The 23,262-nt window shown below is 37.7% G+C and overlaps 1 protein-coding gene across 1 annotated transcript; it reads left to right on the top strand.

Annotated features, from left to right (window-relative positions):
- Positions 1–56: 56 nt before the first annotated feature.
- Positions 57–23,228, top strand: LOC109155147. The gene is made up of 9 exons (XM_019302880.1): positions 57–395; positions 10,254–10,260; positions 10,346–10,584; positions 12,709–12,811; positions 17,960–18,067; positions 18,698–18,758; positions 19,245–20,170; positions 20,265–21,482; positions 21,568–23,228. The coding sequence occupies exons 1-9, from the start codon at positions 57–59 to the stop codon at positions 23,226–23,228; spliced, it is 4,662 nt and encodes a 1,553-aa protein (XP_019158425.1).
- The last annotated feature ends 34 nt before the right edge of the window (positions 23,229–23,262 follow it).

Consider the following 23,262-nt stretch of genomic DNA (forward strand, 5'->3'; position numbering starts at 1 on the left):
GTGGAGCAGCCATCTCATGGAAATCAACCAAACAATCATGCATTGCTAGGTCAACTATGGAAGCCAAATTCATAGCTCTGGACCTGGCAAGCCAAGAAGCCGAGTGGCTGAGAAACCTACTGGCAGACGTGACATTGTGGGGGTGTCCAGCACCGGCTGTTCCTATGCATTGTGGTTCACAAACTGCCATTTGTGTTGCACAAAATAGTGTCTATAATGGGAAAAGAAGACACATAAGAGTCAAACATGAGTCTGTAAGGCAGCTAATATTAAATGGTGTAATCACAATGGAATTTGTGAGATCTGAAAGGAATATTGCAGATCCTTTCACAAAAGGCTTAAAAAGAAAAGCCATCCTTGATACTTCAAGGGAGATGGATCTGAAACCCAATGAGGTAAGCAATTTGTGATGAACCACTTTGGTGGCCAAATAAAGTCACAGAAAAAACTTACTACAAGAAAAACTGAAAAAACAATACGTACTCTGTATCCTGTTATGGGTGGTCTATATCGAGATAGACTTGACAGAGTTGAGGTCTAGGTTGAGCTAGACCGTACAGGGACTCTTTAAGAGTTAATAAGTGCATATAAGTTCAAAACTCAGTAAACCGACGAGTTCAAGATTCAATTCACTCTCGGGCGACAAGTTACTTAAATGTCACTTCATGGCAGTTCAAGTTTCATACACTGACATGGAAATTAGCTCTTGAGCTGGCTCAGGTAATCTTGGGTATAGCTTTGCCCCATGAAATGTGTGGGGGATTGTTGGGAACATTAATGAGGCAAAGGCATAAGAAAGTGTCTTTACCAAGTATCCCACATTGGAAAGCTAGCCTATCTTTTCTCACCTTTTAAACACTAACTCCTTTTACAAGGCTTGAAGTGTTATGGAGGGAAATAGAGGGAAACCACGCGTGCGCTGCCGTCGCCGCCCGCTCGGCTCGGTTCGCACGCGCGGTGTGGTGGGGTCAAAGTTTTGCACCCCTCTATACTTTTTAACCCCTATTTTCGTGGGATAAATGGTCACCTTGTCCGCTCTTCTTTCTATTCTTCAGAATGTGAGCGCACAAAGCGTTGGCCTTGTCCACACTCCACTCTTTTTTGCTTTGTCTCTATGGCTGAGAGGGGCTGGGCGGTTATAGCTTCCAGTATATAGACCGCCCTTCCCTATCATTGAAAAACACACTTTTCCGAAACAGAAAACACCCCTGAGCTTTGTTGTTCTGTGCTAACCTGTCGAAAACTTGCGATTCCCTGGTTGTAAAGGTTTTTAAGGTAGTGTAACAACACGACACAGATACCTACATTCCCACACGATACATCCATATTAAACGTATTGCTACGTACAAACATTGTTGTTTTCGTACAAAAATCCAACAAGAACCTTTCCGTGGTTAAGCCCCCGACTCGGGCACGGAAACGTTAACATCACCCTAAGGGGGCACGAGGCCCGACCTCATTTACCACTCGATGGAGAGGTTTTGGACCGAAAGTACCCTTGGCTAAATAACTACACACTACGTAAAAAAAATAAAAAATAAAAAAAAATCATGCGAACAAAAATCTAATAAGCGATCCCGCATCGTAGGGAAAGCCCGCTCTCGAACGCAGAGGACTCGGATCACAAAGCTAAAAGCTTAAAAGGTGTTGGAATAAGCGAAATATTTTTTCAAGTTGACTTTGAAGCATTCATCCAAACATGGAGCCCCGAGCAGTTTCAATCGCGCCAAACGTTTACTCTCTCTTGTTGTCGACTTCTCGCAACTCAGAGAGTGGGCGACTGATAATGGATATATTAGAAATGGTCCAATAATAATAGGGACCCGGGGTCTGGGAATGTATAACCCGAGCAGCCCAAGAAGAGTCTTGAGCTCGGAGCCTGTCTCCGGACCCAGCATGATGGACTTTGACTTAGTCTCGTGGCCCACCGTATGGACCTGAGTTAATCTCCTGGCCCACCACGAATTTAGCACTAGTTGGTTGGGATTTCTTTTGTATAAATAGCTTATACTTAAGTTAGACAAGACATGTTCAATTATTTTATTACAATCCACTTGTAATATCCTACATCAATAGAAGGAAATATTATTACAATTATATTGTTCTTCTATTTTACTACTTTTATATTATATGCGAGATTATTAACCCGTATAATTATATACCGGGGGTCTATTTTCTCCATCACTAGCAAACACTTCACTAGCGTTGAGTTATCATACAACAACTTTGTAGGTTCCGTTCGTGATGTATTTGGAGAAATGAAATTTATTGAGGGGATTAATTTTAATGAATTTTTTTTTAGAAATGGATTTCGAAATCCTTTGGGAATGTAACTTATTGCGAGTTATCTCTTTGGGTGATACTCAAGAACTCGAGCATCCCGAGCTACACGATCATAAATACATGGGTGTAGGCCCGAAGAGTCGTATTTATTTTTTCGTATTTTACATACATGATTAATGAATTCTGCAATGGTAGCTATTTTTGAAATTTCTTCATTTTCTAGATTTAAAAGATTGATTCCAACAATGTTGTAGCCTCAACATCATTTCAATGCGTCAAGTGTGTCACAATGGTCTATTGATATACATTGACATTTTTAATAATGAGTTTTAAATATAGCTACGTAAGATAATGATCTAATTACCATTTACATATTATTATCAGCATAAAAGCATACCAGTCATGTAGGTGTTCTGCTTGAGGTACTTTTGGTTCAACCATTATGGTTGAATGAATTCTTGTGGATAGAGAAATTCCTAGTTTATTTAAGGAATAAGATTAGATAAGGTAGTAAAAATTTATACGTTTTAAATCATATTAATAAAGAAATACAATTTACATTTAAAGTGAACAACTGTGATCTAGTCCAAAGATATTATGTGGTAGTTTCCCGCTTCAATTTATTAGGTTATTTGAATGTCTTCTTTGTCAACAAATATTCCCCAAGTAGTTAAAGAAGACAATGAACAGTGTAGTGAATATAATTAATTAATGAATTTGAAGGTAAGGAATCTTTGCATTGTAGAAAATAAAGACAATATAACTAATGAAATTATACCTCTTTTAAATTTTTTTTGAAAATGAATAATTTTTTTTTGAATAAAGACATTGTAGACATCGAATTCTAAATTAAAGAAATGCATATGTATCATTTTTTTTGTTGTAGCTACTAATTTATTTAATTGAATAAGAGTAATAGAGTGTGGTACTTACTTTTCAATAATATACTCTAACATATTCGTAGTATATGTTCAACAATTATGCTAACTTTGATTGAGATGAGTTCGAAGCTAAGACCTTTCTTATAGAAATTAATGGGTAAGTAAAAAGATAAATACTAAAATCAAAATAATATGAATCATTCATTTTATCAAATAATTTGACAGACATTTTTTAGTTCCCGTTATAGACCTAACTTTATTGGCTCTTATTAGTATATAATATAATATATGATATGATAAGTACAATTTATATCTTTAATTTAGATTAGATTTTATAATAAATTAGTTTTATTTATTTTACATTATATTTATTTTGTGTTTTATTTTATATTTTTGTAATAATATAATAATTATTTGAATAATTAAGTTTAAATATTATTTTGGGCCTTTGGGAATATATATCATAGATGGGTTAGGTGGATTAAAATGGGCTCTTTACTAAGTTAACTTAATTTGATCCATTGTAGTTTATTTATTTATTTTATTGATTAAAGCCCAAGATCAAATTAAACAATCATTTTTATAATTTTATGTTAGTTTTCCTTTGAAGCGCAGCTCTGTATGTGAGATTGTCGTAAGGACCGCAGCAGCAGAAAGAAATCAAAACGGCGACTCGGTAGACTTCTGCGATGAAGACGAATTATCGCGAGGTAGACTCAGTCGACTACAGAGAAGGTTGTGACTTCTACGGTCAAGATTTCGTCTGCGCACTCCGTTCGTGTGAACTGCTTGAAGGATGTGGTTTCGGCGACTCCGTAGGCTGCTGCGCTGAAGATTTCGTCCGCAATTTTACCGAGTGAAGCAGAGGTTGGAGCTTGTTCTACTGATTTTCTATGGTTTCTTAGCATTTAGGAAAATAAAAATTATTTATTTTATAAATTTTGTGTGGTTGAAGAAATTGATTTTATTTGTGGATGTTAGGAAATTAGGGCTATTTTTGGAAGCCTGAACTAGTATAAATAGGACTGGATTTTGTTCAGTAGAAGGAAGTCAGTTTTGATAGAACAATTTTATTTACACTGTAAACACTTCTGCAATGTACTGCTGAGTTCGAATTTTCCAACTCAAGGATTATTGAAGTTTGATTCTACAAGACCAGTGAGATTTATTTAGCTTAATTTTATTCTTGCACTTTATTATTTATATATCTCCTGTTATATGAGTTTTAATTATTGCTTGATTAATTGTTGCAACGGGCCCATTATTTAATTGTCAAGTCATTAAGTTGCTAATTAGAACCTTGAATCCGTAATTGTTTAAGTGTTCTAAAGCTAATAGCAAATATCACAATTTGATTATGTATAGATTTTTGGTTTGTGTTATGAAGATATATAATCTAGCTTAAATGAACCATGCTTTTGAGTTTGTTGGCTAGAATTGGTAATCTTTCTAATTCTTTAATGCTGTTAGTAAATTAAATCCTAAGAGCATGTTTAGGATTGTTTATTAGCTAAGGAAGTAATCAAAGAGCTTGTTTTGATTATCGACAAAGTAAGGAAAGATAGGTTATTAGAGCTTGTTAATAACCATAACCAATTTGGTAAAGAGTAGAGCAATTTATTTTTGGAAATCAATGATCTGTCTTGTTAGAATTAAATTGATATTATGCCTTGAGTTGGATACTAGTTGCTATTGATTATTATTATTATTTGACATTTCATATTGTTTGCCTTTTTATGATTGCTATTTAATTTCCAATTCTCATCTCTTTCTTTATTAAATCTTTGATTAAAAATAAGTCAAACCAATCTTTGTGGGTACGACCTTACTCATCACTATCGCAAATTATAGAACAAGTAATTTATTATTTGTTGGTTTCGACACCCATCAAAATATATATATATATATATATATATATATATATATATATATATATATATATATATATATAATATACACCACACTTTTTCAATAATATACTCTAACATATTCGTAGTATATGTTCAACAATTATGCTAACTATGATTGAGATGAGTTCGAAGCTAAGACCTTTCTTATAGAAATTAATGGTTAAGTTAAAAGATAAATACTAAAATCAAAATAATATGAATCATTCATTTTATCAAATAATTTGACAGACATTTTTTAGTTCTCGTTATAGGCCTAACTTTATTGGCTCTTATTAGTATATAAATATAATATAATATATATATATATATATATATATATATATATATATATATATATATATATATATATATATATATATATATATATATATATATATAGAGTGTATTCAAATGAGGACAAGTATATTATAGAGGACTGTGAGGACAAATTAGTGTGTGCCATTAGCCGGTATGTCATGTGCATGGCCGAATGTAGTCGTGTGCCACAGTTTGTATGTCGCGTGCTAGATTTGTTAATTTATAGAGCCTGGGTTCGAAACCTGATGTTTACATTTATTCTTGTGTGCCATTATTTATTAAGTTGTGTGCCTGGTATTAATTTGTTGTGTGCCCATTATTTATCCTCACAGTCCTCTATATATTGTTGTCCTCATTTGAACTCAACCCTATATATATATATATATATATATATATATATATATATATATATATATATATAGGGTTCCAATGAGAACACTTGCTTAAGTGAGAACGTGAGAACAAATCGTGTGCATCCATCTAATTGTTTGCACACATTTAATTCGCGTTCGCACACACTTAATCTAATCTAGACCATTAAATAATTTTAGATGGATGCACACGAAATCTAGACCATTAAAAAATTTTAGATGGATGCACACGATTTTTCTCACGTTCTCACTTAAGCAAGTGTTCTCATATGATCCTATATATATATATATATATATATATATATATATATATATATATATATATATATCTTCTACTATAATAAAGCAGAACCTTTTGGTAAATAAAATTCAATAAATAATTCCCGCCCAAACAAAACGGTGCGTTTTGGGCAAGTGGTGGGTAAAACTGTTCTGATCAAATATATAATGAATACGCCGTTTCGAATTTCAATCAGATGGAACTTAATACACATAATTGTGGCTTTTCGATGGAACTGATCACCATTTACCAATGTAGAATTTATTGGATACTGTACTCAAATGATATAAAATAATAAATAATACAATATAAATAATAAATATATATATTGTAGAAATCAATCGACTGTGATTAATTATAAGATTAAAGATTAATAATTAATAATAAAAAAATTAAAAGATAAAGGAACCGAATAGGTACATTGGCACCCGGCCGGACAGTTCACTCTCCAATAACAATTAATATCTAACAATTATTAATTTAGCTATAAATAGTTCAAACATTTGAAATCCTGAAATGAAAGGTACTCCCAAAATCCTCAAAATTGTTTTCAAAATACCCCATCTCAATACATCCTTGCAAGTCAGTTTAGCCTCTCCATACAAAGAGAATAATTTGATTTGGCTGGCCAAAATCTACGAATTTCCTGAGATGCCTGGAGGCACAACAAGCAAAAGCAAATAATGCCTCTTTCATGAGAAAGAGGTAATGTTAGTATCAAATTTTCTGTAATATTTTTCTGAATCCTTATTATCAGTAACATTGTTTTCATTATTGCTATTGTTTTCATTATGTTCTGTTCAAAGTGTGAAAGAAAATGGCAAAAGGTACAATCAAATATAGGTTAATTGTCAGGATGCTTAATAAAACTGGTGATGCTACCTTCCTATTGTGAGACAGGGAGATCTCAGAATTTGTTGCCATGTCAGTAACTAATGTGCTGTCAAATTACAAACAGGTAAGAAATTTGTTTTCCTATTTTGACAGCTAGAGCTCTACATTTAATGAGAGTGTTAACTGATGAAAGATTGTTTCTACCTATTGTTCTGCCTTGGATGAGTATCATTAAAGAGACCTTTTGTTAAAAATGATCGATGAAGATGGAGAGGATGACTCAGAAATATTAAAACTAAAATTCTACAATTATGTACTTCTATATTATTTTTAGCTTTATTTGATATTATAACTATTTTTTAAAATGTTTTCTACAACTTTTAGGAATCATCACAAGGTGATGAAGTTAACCGTCTAAACAATGGATTTCAAGAAAGGACAACAGGGACAACATGATTGTAGTACACAGAACTTGAAGAAAGGAAAGATAGTGTGCATCTCGAACTGTTTTCTTATGCACAGAACTTGAAAAAAGGAATGATTGTGTGCATCAAGAAGGAGAAATTGCAACAGTGTCAATTGACTATGTCATGTTTTGTTGTTGGTATTCCTTACTAGACTTTTGGTTTTAATCCTACTAGATAGTGGCAACTTTTATTTGTTAAGTACATGAACTTATTATCCCTGCAAGCATTCCATGAATTAATGCATTGTAGGCAAAATTGAACTATTTTTGGGAATTATCATTTGCTATATCCTATGTTAATTACTGTTTATTTCTTTGTATGCCGTTTTCTGTGTTCTTACACAAAGAAACAGTTAGTTCAAGCAACACAATGCAACGTGGATAACCACAAGTGATAAGAACTGACGAGCAGAAGTCAACAAAATTTTGAGCATTATTACCATTTAACCACAAGTGGTAATAATTCACTGTTATAAAAAATTTTCAAACATTTCAAACATATATATGTCCTACGTATGTATGTAGAAATATATTGATTTATATGTGCGTAGAGTTGCATGTAAAAATCGACAAACTAGAAGTTTTTTAGGGGTACAAAAAAGATAGATCTATACATTAGATTAGTGAAAAAACCTTATAATTACAAGTATACAGTTTAGCAGAAAACCCTAGCTCTATAATTTTGCCTATTTTTCGATATGAACTCAAGTTGTACAACTGATTGGAATATCTGAAATAGCAAACCCTAAATCGACAGAAAATTATTGTATAACCAACAGAAAATAGGGAAAGATGGTAAAGAAGGTATCTACCTTGGCCGGAGACAACTGATGTACAAAATATGCCACCGGTAGCAAAAAAAATCACTTCGATATCTGGAAATTAAGGAAAAATATTCCACGGGTAGGGAAAGTGATAGACAGATGAACTATGTAACTTAAAATCCGTGGATGTCTCCTCGACAGTGGCGGTTTCATTGAAACGCCACATCACCAGAATTTTTTTTTGGTTTTGGTTGATATCGGGCAGGTTTAGAGAAGGACGTTTGCGATGCAGACGGAGGAAGATGAACCGTCCGCATAGTATGTTGGTGTTTGTTTAAGGTGATTTTTAGTTGTAGAATTGGGCTCGGGTTTTGGGCTTATAATTATGGGAATGAAATGGTAGGGTTATATAATTGAATTTCAGCCCAGCATTCCAGTTTGTTCATTTCGGCCAAAACTTATTTTAATTCATTTCGGCCCTACTTCTTAAAAACTCCCAGGTCGAATAGTGAAACCAAAGTTTTCTTAAAAACCATCTTCCTAGACAGAATATTCAAGAACGATGACTTTTCCATGCTACCACCATAAATGTGAGTAAAGCCTTTGAAATTAAACTCAGTGCACAATTTAAATATTTAAGATTATGTGACTGTAATATAGTATGTATCTCATCAAATAGTGCAATGTTTGTAACATATCCACAATAATAACACATAATGTTGTAAATTGACATGTGCATAAGTACACAATTTATAAGCTTTATATCATATTGATGATTTAATCACTTAGTAGTAGTACTAAATCAACACCTCTAACACAACAAATTCATAAAGCTAATACATGTGAATAATAACAATTCACTTATCTTTGCGTACACCGTTGTTAATTTTCTCTATAATATTCAAAGCACTCACCATACAAAATATGGAATGGTGATTTCTAAAATGCTTGTCACAATATATATTTCACGTTTCACATGCTCTCAAAAGATAATAATCAATTGGATGCAAAGATATAGGCAAACCATCTTCTAAATTATGTCATTATGATAATTTTAAGGGACATGGTCAATGCCAATAATATATGACTACTAATGCTCAAGACAATCATTTGCATATGATAGTCTATTATCATATATGTATGCATGTGCCATATTAAAATATGAGGAGGCAAACCTCATTGGCAAAACTGAGCTACTATGCAAAGAGTATACATGAATGATGACTCTTCAATTCCATGCTACAAACAAATTGCAACCAAAGACTTTGATATATACTTATTATATCTTTATACAAATAATTTCAGTACATGATTCAAATTTTTAAAACCATGTGATAAAGATATATAATTATATAAGCATCTCATATTCAATTTGAAGGAACAAATAGCCCTCACTAATAAATTAATCATGCATCACTTAAATTTATGTTCCCCAGTTATCCAACACATAATCAGTTTTTGATCTCATTTTGTGAAGAACATCATATATAACATTTTCGAACAACTCTAAATCGAAGAAACACATGCCTACACATAGACATAACAATATGCATGAGATATTGATCATCAAGATTAACCATTTATATCTTGGATGTTAAGAGTGAGAGAACATATTTAAGTAATATAATGATCTTGCTATTTCAATTCTTCAAGACCAATATGCTATAAAGGATAATTATGTGATATATCATCATCGATCATAACTATATCTGCTTGCACTTTAAATTCAAGAGCACAAAATTTAATAATGACTAAGTCATAATATATACAGAATATTAATAATTTTGTGTGCTGAAAAGCATGTAGCTAATTATCTCTTAGTTATGTCAATCCTCATGTTGTGCACACTGAAGAGAACAAACCAAAAGATGAAATATAAGGTGGTGATGATGTATAAAAGCATTTCTAACACCCATTAAATGAATTATCACGTACACATGTATTAAAGAAATAATACTTAGCTCAGAGTTCGACATACTGAAGTGGATCATCTTCTTAATCGCCCACCGGCGGTAGTTCAGACCGGTGAGAGGTTCGAGCTTGGCAAGGTCAAAGGAAGGCTTGGTTGCCATTGACGACATTTTCACAAGAATAATTTGCTTTTAACTGTTGGGTTTTTGTACCGGAAAATGTCGCAGAAGCACTGCTTTTTATATTGGTTGATTAGGGAAAAAGTAAGGGAATCCTGTGTCGTGTAAATACACTACCTTAAAAGCAAATTTCCGGTATAACCGGGTGCTTTCAATTGGTTGCACACAGACTTTCTACGAGATACCGGCACAGGTATTCGCAGTCACAGTGGAACCCGACTTAGAGCTCAGACAGAAGGCTCAGAGAGAATAGAAGAAGAGAAGAATGAATTGTGTGTTTTTAATGAACAAGGGAAATGCCCTTATATACTAACACAGGCTTCACTTCTCAGCCATCCAAATCCAAAAACAGTGCTGGACCACTCTGACAGGATAATGGGGCTGGCACCCGACCCGGATCATCAACAGGTACTTGACCCGGTACCCAGTGGAAACCCAACGGACAAAAGTCTAACGGGCAGAATACCAACGGGTAACTCCACTACCACTTATTGCTACCATTGAAGCCACCATTGACGAGAGAGAATTAAAGGCCTCAGCTCCTCATTTATGACCCACTATGTTACCGTTAGGGCTTAATATAAATAGAAGCTCTCCTCAGCTTGAGGGGACACATTCTGATTCTTGTACTAAAATACTTAGCAATACAACTATTGTTACTGATTTACACAAAATAATATTATCCAGTAACATATTTACCGTCATTGGTGCTTTCATTGAGAGCCTGAGTCCAACACTCAAGCAGGCGACTATACACACAACATATTCTCTCTTTCAACAGCAAGCTTGAAAGAATGGTGTCCGGCAGCTCCCATGGTTCCCGCAACTTGAACAACGGCAATGCCTCAGGGGACCTCCGAGACCAACTCACCAACAATCGTGGAGGGAACCTCTGAGAGCAGCTCAACAACGGGAGGCCCGGGGACTTTCGAGAACAAATCAATAATGGAGGAACAAACCAAGCCGTGAACCTCCAGGCGACCGCCGAAGCCATCCGGCAAGCGGCGACAGCACTAACTCATGCAGCGGCGGGACTGCAAGGCCAAGTGCCCCCGTCGCGGCCCCAGGAAATAGAGGTAGAGTCCCCACAAAGGGTAGAATGTCAGCAACAACAGGACACAACCCGTGCGGCGAGGGACGCAGGACGTCATACCAGGACGGGGGTCCAGAGGAGGGGACCCAGAGAAGTGGACCGGCCAGACAGCGACCAGGACCCTCCCACTCTGCCCTTGAACGATTGGGACACAGGGCGCCCGTGCGGCAAAGATTGGGATCACGGGCCGAGGGGTCCTCTACCAGAGGCCCTCGCCGACACGAAAGCAGACCAACACAGAAATCACTCACTGAGAAAATGGGCGAATCGGATGAGCCGGCCGAGCGCCGGCACTTTGATGAGCTAGCCCCGTGTCGGCATTTGGATGAGTCGGCCGCGCGGCGGCACTTTGATGGGTTGGCCGCGCGCTGGCACTTGGGTGAGTCGGCCGCGCGCCGACACTTTGATGCGCGCTGCCAATTGGATGAGCCGGCCGTGTGCCGGCACTTTGATAAGTCGGCCGCGCGTCGGCACTTGGATGAGTCGGCCGCGCGCCGACACTTTGATGCGCGCTGGCCCCGCGCTACCAATTGGATGAGCCGGCCGCGCGCCGGCACTTTGATGATCCGACCCCGTGCCGGCACTTGGATGAGCCGGTCGCGCGCTGGCACTTTGATGAGCCGGCCACGCCAACACTTGGATGAGCGGCACATCGATGAGCCGGCTCCACGCCGACACTTGGATGAGCGGCACGTCGATGAGCCGGCTCCACGCCGACACTTGGAGGAGCGGCACGCCGACACTTGGATGAGCAGCGCGTCGATGAGCCGGCTCCACGCCGATACTCGGATGAGCGACACGTCGATGAGCCGGCTCCATGCCGACACATGGATGAGTCGGATCCGCGTCGTCGTTTTGGTGAACTGGCCCTGCACCGGCACCCTGACGAGTCGGCCCTGGTCGAGAGGCTACAAAGAAGAATTGAAGAGTTAGCGAAGAAGGTGGAGGCACGGGAGCAATTGCCGGAACCCGAGGTACGGATGGTAGCGCCATTTTCCCCAAGAATAATGGATGTGCCTCTGTCGAGAGACTTTAGGATGCCCGCCATAAAAGCATACACGGGGACCACCGACCCACGTGTCCACATGACGAGATATAAGGCTGCTATGGTAATGATTGGGGCGGGGGATGCCGTCATGTGCCGAGCATTCTTGTCCACCTTAGATGGAGCGGCCCAAGACCGGTTCAACACCATCCTAGATGGGTCGATCCAAAATTTTGGAGAGCTATCCAAGAGCTTCCTGACATACTTCTCCAGCAACATACAATGTAAGAAACCCTTCTCTCACCTCTGCGTAGTAAAGCAAGACAGAGGCGAGAGCCTCGAGGATTTCCTAAACAAATGGAAAAAAGAAGTCAATAATGTCTACGACTTTGACTCCAAGGCGGCGATCCCGGTATTTATCCATGCCCTAAGGTCAGGGTATTTTCACAAGCAGCTGAACGCTCATCAACCCCGCTCTTACGAAGATTTGATGAGGACAGCCAACCGTTATGCAGAAGCAGAGGACGTTGATAGGAAGAAGAGGGATGAAGAAGATGGTAGAAAAAGTTGGAAGCCCGAGAAAGCTAGTCCGCCCAGCCAGGCACCACGTGCAAACCACTCGTCCGCAGGGAAAGACCGAAACCACGAGCGACCTCGCCTGGTCCCCCTACGTAATTTGACCCCGCTTACCCATCTTGTCAGTATCATTGTAAAGCAAGCTGAGGAGATGGGAATAGTAGAATTCCCGGAGGAGTGCATGAAGGTCTCCCCAAAGGCAGACCAAACAAAGTACTGCAAGTTTCATAGGCAAGCTGGTCACGATGCGGATGAGCGTCACGTTTTGAAGAGACAGATAGAGGAGCTCATTTAAAGGGGATACTTCACTCAATTTGTGAAGCATCCAGGGCAACAACAACAGCATCGTCAACCCATGAACAAAACATGTGGCGAAAGGGAAAGGGCCCTAAGTCATCCTCCTCAGACACAAAGAGGGGGTACAATCAGATCATGGAAGAAGGAGACAAGGAACTAGAGGGGGAGCCCGTGCAGCGCAAAAAACATGTTATTCGCTAAAACACGACAAGATCAATAATATAATTATTGATGTAACTATTGTTCATGGTCTGCCCTGATCAATTGTGTTGAATAAAAAAATTCCATGGAGCCCTTGTGTTAGTAAAGTAGGAGGTATGTTCTCATCCACCATAACCATGACAGGAAACAAATAAGGGAGGCCACGCGCCTCGACCTCTACCATGGTCCTCGGCCTTGGTAGCGGAGGCGGTGTATTAATTACCGCACTCTATTCCCTAAGGGCCAGCATGGGATCCGATCCCACTAGCTACCCGACGGAAGGGCGCTTTCTTGGCCAAGCTCATAGTTTGGTTACGAAAACGATATTCCCTAAGGGTAGTACGAGGTATGACCTCGCTCACAACTCTACGGAAGCGCCGACCTTCGACCGAGCCTGCGGCCTATCGAAGTAAGCTATGAACAAACACGCAAAAAATAAACTAAAATAAAATAAAATAAAAAATGAGGCCAAGGCACACGCCTCGATCGACATCAGCTGAGGCGCCCGCCTCAGTCATCATCGGTCGAGGCGCACGCCTCGGCCGAGGCGCCCGCCTCGGCCATCATCGGTCGAGGTGCCCGCCTCGGTCAACATCGACCGAGGCCCCTCGCCTCGGCAAGCATCGGCCAGCAACATCGGCTGAGGTCCCGCGCCTCGGCTAGCATCGGCCGAGGCCTCGCGCCTCTACGAGCATCGACCAGCATCGGCCGAGGCCCCGCGCCTCGGCCATCATCAGCCGAATCCCGCCTCGGCCGACCTCCAGGACTGGCGCACGCCTTGGCTAACATCGGCCGAGGCGCACGCCTCGGCCAGCATCGGCCGAGGTGCCCGCCTCGGCCATCATCGGTCGAGGCGTCCGCCTCAGCCAACATCGGCCGAGGCGCATGCCTTGGCCCACATCGACCAGGCGCACGCCTCTGCCATCATCGGCCGAGGCCCCGCGCCTCGGCCAGCATCAGCCATCATCGGTTGAGGCGCCCGCCTCGGCCAACATCGACCGAGGCGCACGCCTCTGCCATCATCAGTCGAGGCGCACGCCTCGGCCAGCATCGGTCGAGGCCCCGCGCCTTGGCTAGCATCGGCCGAGACCCCGCGCCTCGGCTAGCATCGGCCATCATCGGCCGAGGCCCCACGCCTCGGCCAGCATCGGCCGAGGCCCCACGCCTCGGCCAGCATCGGTCGAGGCCCCGCACCTCGGCCAGCATCGGCCGAATCCCGCCTCGGCCGACCTCCGAGATTTTGGTTAAAAAATGATGAGGATCTTTGATTTAGTCTCACTCCCCAGCTAACTCAAGCACATCTGTAGACTCGGGAGTAGGGGGACTGGTGACAGGATAATGGGGCAGGCACCCGACCCGGATCATCAACAGGTACTTGACTCGGCTCCCAATGGAAACCCAACGGACAGAAGTCTAACGGGCATAATACCAACGGGTAACTCCACTACCACTTATTGCTACCATTGAAGTCACCATTGATGCCACCATTGAAGCCACCATTGATGAGAGAGAATTAAAGGTTCAGCTCCTCATTTATGACCCACCATGTTACCGTTAGGGCTTAATATAAATAGAAGCTCCCCTCAGCTTGAGGGGACACATTCTGATTCTTGTACTAAAGTACATAGCGATAGAACTATTGTTACTGATTTACACAAAATAATATTATTCGGTAACATATTTACCATCACACTCATTCTTAACGAATGAGATTCACTCATTTGAGTGAAAAGTCAACAACCACCCAAAAACAATTGGACAAAGTAGCTTTGGACCAACTCATGAATTTTCCAACATCACTTATTTGAATGTTATTCCCAACAAACTTGACATACTTCCAATACTCCGCAATGGAGTGTGTTGACCACACAATCTAAAAAAAAAAAAAAAAAAAAAAACAGAATATCTTAGATATGAAACAAACAATTGGAATATTATCTTATTAAAGAAGATAATACTCACATCTTTTTAAATTCAATGAACTCAGGCAATTTTTCATTGAAGAGTAACTGGGTAGCATCATAAGAACTTTAAATCTTTACTTCTTCAGCTATTAAAAAAAATGCTTTGAATATATGAAAAGAATATAAACACTAAATACATATATATTTTTTTAAAGCTTACAAATAACTTACTGTTGACACAATGCTTGGCTCTACAAAACTGCAAAATAGAGTACTATAACAGGACCATTAATCTTAGATTTGAAAAATGGCCCCATGTGCACATTGTCCACATGGTCGTCGCACACTGTACATTTCAACTACTCCCTCTGTAAAAATTCAAGAGTAAAAATTTTAAAAACAATTAAGTTTACAGTACACTCATAACTATAATCAGATCAACATATTCAAGTAATCTTACTTTGTATCCTTTGTATCCTCTATGACAAAATCAATCAATCCGGAATGCTTGCATCCAATTAGTTTGTCCAGTGGAGAATAAATCTCCACAACCCTACCATTACATTTGTAAAAAAAAAAAAAAAAAAAAAAAAAAGAAGAAATATGTGACACATAACTAAGTACTGTATACAATTATACATAATGTACAAAACCTACCAATTAATTCTTTCTCGTCAACACCTCCTGGTGATTTCAATCTTACTATATATAATAGTCATACGCCTAGGGAACAACAATGGCAAAATCTCCCGCTCAATCAAAAGGAGACGTTTCACAAGGTACAAATACATAGTAGTACTGATGATATATGGAAGGTTGGATACGAAATACATAGTACCACTTATTACACATCTAGGAAGCGGTACACTTTATTTGTCATTTCCAATGCAAAATTCATAGCTACCTGCAAAGTGATCAATTAAATCAAATAATAAAAAAAAAGGTCCTGAACAGCAATAATAAATACAAATATATTGAAACCAAGCACAATACCACTTATTACTCCTCTGTCATTTCCAAAAAAGAAGTGATAGACTGATATATAGCAACCTGCAATATAAATAGCCTCACATAGAATATCACTTATTACTCATCCACATAGAATACTCTCACATAGAATACCAGCACATTAATCCGGAGGTAAGCAAGTTAAGAGATAATGAAGAAGTTAACGAGTTCTACCGTAATTGGCAAAAAAAGGAAACAACAATCACAGGACACAGGTATGTTCACAGTTTCGATTTCTATACGGTTCAAGTATATTATGAGCATGTTTGGTTAGTAAATTTTCAAAACAATTAAAATCCCAAACCTTACACACTAAACCTTACACATTTCTCCAGTTTATACCTGCAAAAAAGACTACTAAATAGCAATAGTGAAGCTTTAGACAAGAACATGCTAAATAACATTCAATCCATACATTAGATACAGATAGCGAATTTCTTAGGTACCTAATACATAGATCTGAAATCCTTATAGCATGACCTAAAACAGATAAAAAAAAATTGAGAAATTTCCAGGCAAATTAGGATTTGCAGATGTTTTCAGTAGTTATATCGCGAACCAAAAATCAAATACTGAGTGACGAACAAAGCTGCATACATAGATCTGAAACCCCAAAGCTATTACGTTTAGAATTTCTCACCGAATGAGGTACAACATCCACTGATAACTTTAGTCAATCGTGTAGAGTCTGAAATTTGAACATGCACTTCACTTTCCAAATTGAACAACAATTAGGGTAGAGCGTGAAATTTCTCATCATCACTGTAATCTTATAGCGATTGGTCAGTAGAGAAGACTGAAAAATTAGAAATTTCAGACAGTAAGAATTAGAACAAGAACACATAGATTTGTAGAAACAGCAATAATACTCAAGATATAGGGATTTCGCGTACTTAGATGGCAGTAGATGAATGCAGAACGATAATGGTTTCGTCTCACCAGGAATGAGATTCCGGCAATGGGAATTACGCTGATGTTCCATCCCATCCTTTATTCCGGCAATGGCAAAAGCTACACATGTAGTGCTGTTGTGATTTAAACAATACGCGTGTCACTGTGGAATACATATATACATTAATATGTATATATATATATATATATATATATATATATATATATATATATATATATGGATATATTAATATATTAATGTATATATGGAAAAGAAAATTTTATTTAATGTAAGTTATATTGGTTATGCATGGTACATTATTGTTGTAACACTGAATGATGTATATTATTCTCTTTGCTTAGGGATCAAAGAAAATTTCACGAAAGAGACAGTTAGTTTACATTGTACTACAACTCAAAATTGTATGTATGGTATATTTCAAGCAAATTATGGTACTCCTATACGCATTGTACATAATAGTAAGTGTCAATTGTTAAATACATTTGTTTTTAATTTTTTAAACATGTCGTAGTTCTAAATACGATTGATTTTTTTTTTTATGCAAGATGGGAGTTTAGTCAAATCGTCAATAAAGAGTGTTAATCAATTGGGTTCATCTTCAAGTAACATGCACTTGCATTGTACTTTGGAAAACATACCAAGTTTTCAAACCCCGGATCATACTATTGGACGTATTGGTTAGTAAAGAATTTATTCTTTTTTTGTAGTACCATTTGTTTTATTTTACGTTTTTTTAATGTTTAATTTATTCATGACTTAACATGCATTTTAATTTTAGTCTAACTTCTAATTGTTCTTTCATGCAGGTAGTGAAAGAAATGTTAAGAAGAGTCATTTCTTGAAAAATGTGCAAATGGACTCAAAATCACATATACCACTCAATTCAACTATTCCCTTGAGTGATGTTACAAATTGTATGTATCGATTTGAAAATACAAACCTCATAACTATACATATGCTAAGACGATATTTTATGGTTTTAAAGGATTGTTAAATAAACACAGGCAACACAAATGGAATATCTGGAACTCCAATACATGCTGGTGTGTCTAGGAAGCATTGATTAGTCGTTCTATCATACATTTCTTTGAGAAAAATCAAATATGTACATAATTTTTGTTTCAAACATCTGTAATTATTATTGTATACTTTTTAATAATTTTCAAACCAATTTTTAAATATTTCTATTAGATCACTAATATATATATATATATATATATATATATATATATATATATATATATATATATATATATATTTCCACATTTTAATACCAGCTGAACAGGTAATAAGGATCTTTAATAAAAAGTCTAAGAGGCCAATTGATTGCGATATGGAAGTTGGTGAACAATCAGCATTCAGTCGTAGAAACCTAACTCTTGATTTTGATGATGCTTCGCAACCAACAGAAATGGAAGAAAATAGTAATAATGGTCCGTGTTAGACTATACTTTTGTATTTGAGTAGTATTCTTTATTAAATTGGTAAGAGCATGCTTATTAAACGTAATAGTATAACTTTGTTTTTTTGTATATTTTATGTAGTACAATATGCAGACTTAGGCGATCCGGAATACAGCTGTGAGCATTGCAATGCCATATTTTGGTACGAAGAAAGGGTTAACAAATCAATAGTTTGCAGGTCACCTAAATATTCAGCATGTTGCGCTCAGGGGAAGATTAAGTTACCGTTAATGATTGCCCCTCCAAAAAAAATGTTAGACCTCCTTTTTGTGATAGGTGAAAAAAGAACAAGTTTCTTGGAACATATTAGAACATATAATAGTATGTTCTGCTTCACTTCGATGGGTGGCAAAGTTGACAAGTCTATAAATTGTGGGAATGCTCCACCAATTTTTAAGATAAATGGTCAAAATTTTCATTTGATCGGAAGTTTATTACCCACGGATGGTAGTCAACCAAAATTTGCACAACTTTACATTCATGACACCCAACACGAGGTCAACAATCGTATCAACACATTCAGGTGTTGTGTCATAAGAAGTTATACATAATTTTTAATAAAGTTTATGTAAAATGTTTAAGTTTTGGTATTTATTTTTTAAAGTACAATGTTTTGAATATTTTGTAGGAATGCGGATGGAAAAAGTAATATTCGTGTTGACGTTGTTGCAGACATAAAAGAAGTATTAGATAAGCATAATGTGTTAGTTAAATCATTTTGGATGGCTAAGGGTGAGATTGAATCTAACCCCCGTGTTGAGGTTAAGATGAGGCTTATTGGTAAAAGGAGTACTGATGCAAGAACTTATAACTTACCAAATGTTTCAGAAGTTGCAGCTTTAATAGTTGGTGACCTTGATCCAACGTTAGGGGAACGTGATATTTTGGTTGAGTCCAAATGCGGAGATTTGAAACGTATAAGTGAATTGAATCCATCATATCTTCCCTTACAATATCCTATTTTGTTTCCATACGGTGAGGATGGTTATCGAGAAGATATACAATTCTCTGTACCAAGCTCAAGTTCTAACGTTGGGCAGAAACGAATATCCCAAAGGGAGTTCTTCGCTTTTCGTATACACGAGAGGCTTAATGAGGTAAACACGTTGTTGTTTTCAAAGCGTCTATTGCAACAGTTTTTAGTTGATGCATACACTATGGTGGAATCCAGTAGACTCACATTCATCAGGCAAAATCAAAAGTCTTTGAGGTGTGAAGCGTACAAAGGTTTGTCAGATGCATTAACACGGGGTGAAGTTGATCCTACCACTCAAGGTAAACGAATAGTCTTACCATCAAGTTTTACAGGAGGGGCTAGATACATGATACCGAATTATCAAGATGCCATGGCTATTTGTCGTTGGAATGGATACCCGAATTTGTTTATTACATTTACATGTAATCCAAAGTGGCCAGAGATCCGACGTTACATACATAAACGGGGTTTGAAAGCTGAGGACAGACCAGACATAGTGTGCCGGATTTTTAAATTGAAACTGGATTCGCTAATTAGAGAAATCAGGGTTGGTCAAGTATTTGGAGAGGTCAGTTCAGGTTAGTGATTACTACTTTGTACTTTCTCTAAATTTTATATATATATTTTTTCAATTAGATGATGTGTACTAAGTTGGTATCTTAATTTCCACAGTTATATACACAATTGAATTTCAGAAGAGAGGTTTGCCTCATGCGCATATACTTCTCTTTCTGTCAAGGCAGAGTGCAATGTTATCCACGACATGCATGGATAATATTATATCAGCAGAGATCCCCGACAAAGATGGAGACATCCAATATTACAATGCGGTCGAGGAATTCATGATTCATGGCCCATGTGGTGTAGTAAATAAAAAGTCTCCATGCATGATCAACGGAAAATGTTCAAAGCATTTCCCCAAGAAATTTGTAGAAGCTTATACTTTAGATGATAATGGGTACCCAAAGTATAGGAGACGTGATGATGGTAGAACAGTGTTGAAAAGTGGTACACAGTTGGATAATCGATATGTTGTGCCTCATAATAAATACCTTCTTCTTAAATATAATGCACACATCAATGTTGAGTGGTGTAATCAATCAAGGTCTATCAAGTACCTTTTCAAGTATGTGAATAAGGGAAATGATAGGGTGACTGATGAGTTCTATAAGAGTACAGTTGATGAAAATTCTGCAGAAGTGATAGATGAGATAAGAATGTATTATGATTGTCGTTACGTGTCTGCTTGCGAGGCGACATGGCGACTGTTTAGTAATGACGTGCAATTTAGGATGCCTTCGGTGGAGAGATTGAGTTTTCATCTACCCGACTGCCAATCTGTGATTTTCGATGATGACGACAGTATTGAACATGTGCTAAGTCGTCCTACGGTAGCCCAAAGTATGTTTACTGCTTGGTTTGAAGCAAACAAGAAATACCCAGCTGCAAGACTTTTGACTTACATTGATATGCCAACTAAGTTTGTTTGGAAAAATACAGTCCGAGAATGGCATCCTAGGAAGAGGAGATTCTCGATTGGTCGTATATTTTATGTTCCGCCAGGAAGTGGCGAAATATATTACTTAAGGTGTCTTTTGAACATAGTACGTGGTCCTACCAGTTTCGAAGACATCAAGACCTTCAATGGTGTAACACACTTGACATTCAAAGATGCATGTTATGCTCGAGGGTTGCTAGATGATGATAAGGAGTATATTGATGCAATCAACGAGGCAAGTCAATGGTCTTCTGGTCATGCAATGAGAAAACTTTTTGTTATATTACTAACATCAAATTCAATGGTAAGACCTGAATTTGTTTGGAATGCTACATGGCAGTACCTTTCAGAAGATGCAGAATACTACCATAGACGAATAGCAAAATATCAATGTTTATTATAAATTTAGTGAAACTCTATTATTATTTTGCTAGCCATTTAGAATTAGTTTTCTTACATTGTTTTCAAATTTTTCAGATTTGATTTTGTCAGAGGAATCAAAGAAAAATTTTGGGTTGATGGAGATTGAGAAATTGTTACAAGTCTATAATAAGTCTTTGAAAGACTTTGCACCAATGCCATTACCAAACCTAGCTGATGTATCATTGCTAAGTAATAGGTTATTGTTGGAGGAACTTTCTTATGATCGTGAAGCCATGGCTAAAGAGAGTGAGATGTTAACTTCACAACTAACTGATGAACAACGTGTTGCATATGACACAATTTTGGGAGACGTGCAATGCAGTAATGGTGGTTTGTTCTTTGTATATGGTTATGGTGGCACTGGAAAAACATTTCTTTGGAAGGCTTTATCATCAAAGTTGCGGTCTAAAGGTGACATTGTGATTAATGTAGCTTCAAGTGGAATCGCTTCTTTGCTGCTACCAGGTGGGCGTACCGCGCATTCTAGGTTCTCCATACCCATAATAGTGAACGAAGATTCAACATGTAACATAAAGCAGGGTAGTCACTTAGCTGAATTGGTTATCAAGACAAATTTAATTATATGGGATGAAGCTCCAATGATGCATAAACATTGTTTTGAAGCTCTTGATAGGACGATAAGAGACCTCCTTAGATTCAATAATCCTTTAAGTGCTGACAAAACGTTTGGTGGGAAAACAGTCGTATTTGGTGGTGACTTTAGGCAAATATTGCCTGTGATTCCTAAAGGCACAAGACAAGATATTGTTGCCGCAACTATCAATTCTTCGTATTTGTGGAATAATTGTAAAGTTTTGCGGTTGACAAAGAACCTCCGTCTAAATAGAATAGAACATGATGTGCATCAGTCTGAAGTTGAGGAGTTTGCTAATTGGATTGCATCTATTGGTGATGGAACAATTGGGGGTCCAAACGATGGTTACGCAGAGGTTGTTATTCCAAATGATTTGTTACTGCCATGTATTGGTGACCCGATTCAGACAATTGTTGATAGCATTTTCCCGGATTTTATGAATGCTAGGTGTGACCCCAACTATATGCAAAGTCGTGCGATTCTAGCACCAACTTTAGAGGTTGTGAACTCAATAAATGAGTATATGAGTGACTTGCATACAGCTGAGAGTAAAACATATTTCAGTTGTGACACTGTGTGTAAAGCAGATTCAGACAACGGTATACTTAGAGATGTGCACACTCCAGAATTTCTTAATGGGTTGCGATGTTCGGGGATTCCAAATCATGCATTAACATTGAAAGTTGGATCACCTGTAATGTTGTTGCGAAATATAGATCACTCTTTGGGCTTATGCAATGGTACAAGGTTGGTCATCACAAGATTGTCCGAGCATGTGATTGAAGCCAAAATAATGACGGGTGACAATGCTGGGAGTTCGGTTTTGGTACCTAGAATGTCTATGACTCCATCAGAAACAAGATTGCCTTTCAAATTCCAACGAAAACAATTTCCATTGATGTTGTCATATGCAATGACAATAAATAAAAGTCAAGGTCAAAGACTCTCTCATGTTGGGTTGCTACTAAAGAAACCAGTGTTTGTACATGGCCAATTGTATGTTGCTGCGTCTAGGGTTAGCAATCCTATGGGTTTAAAAATTCTAATTTGTAATGATCTTAATAATAGTTGTACTTCTACCACTAATGTCGTTTATCACGGAGTTTTTAACAATTTGTAAATATAATTATAATTTTCGGACTTATTACTATTAT

This window comes from Ipomoea nil, unplaced genomic scaffold (genome assembly GCF_001879475.1).
Source record: "Ipomoea nil cultivar Tokyo-kokei standard unplaced genomic scaffold, Asagao_1.1 scaffold2694, whole genome shotgun sequence".
Classification (NCBI taxonomy): Eukaryota; Viridiplantae; Streptophyta; class Magnoliopsida; order Solanales; family Convolvulaceae; genus Ipomoea; species Ipomoea nil.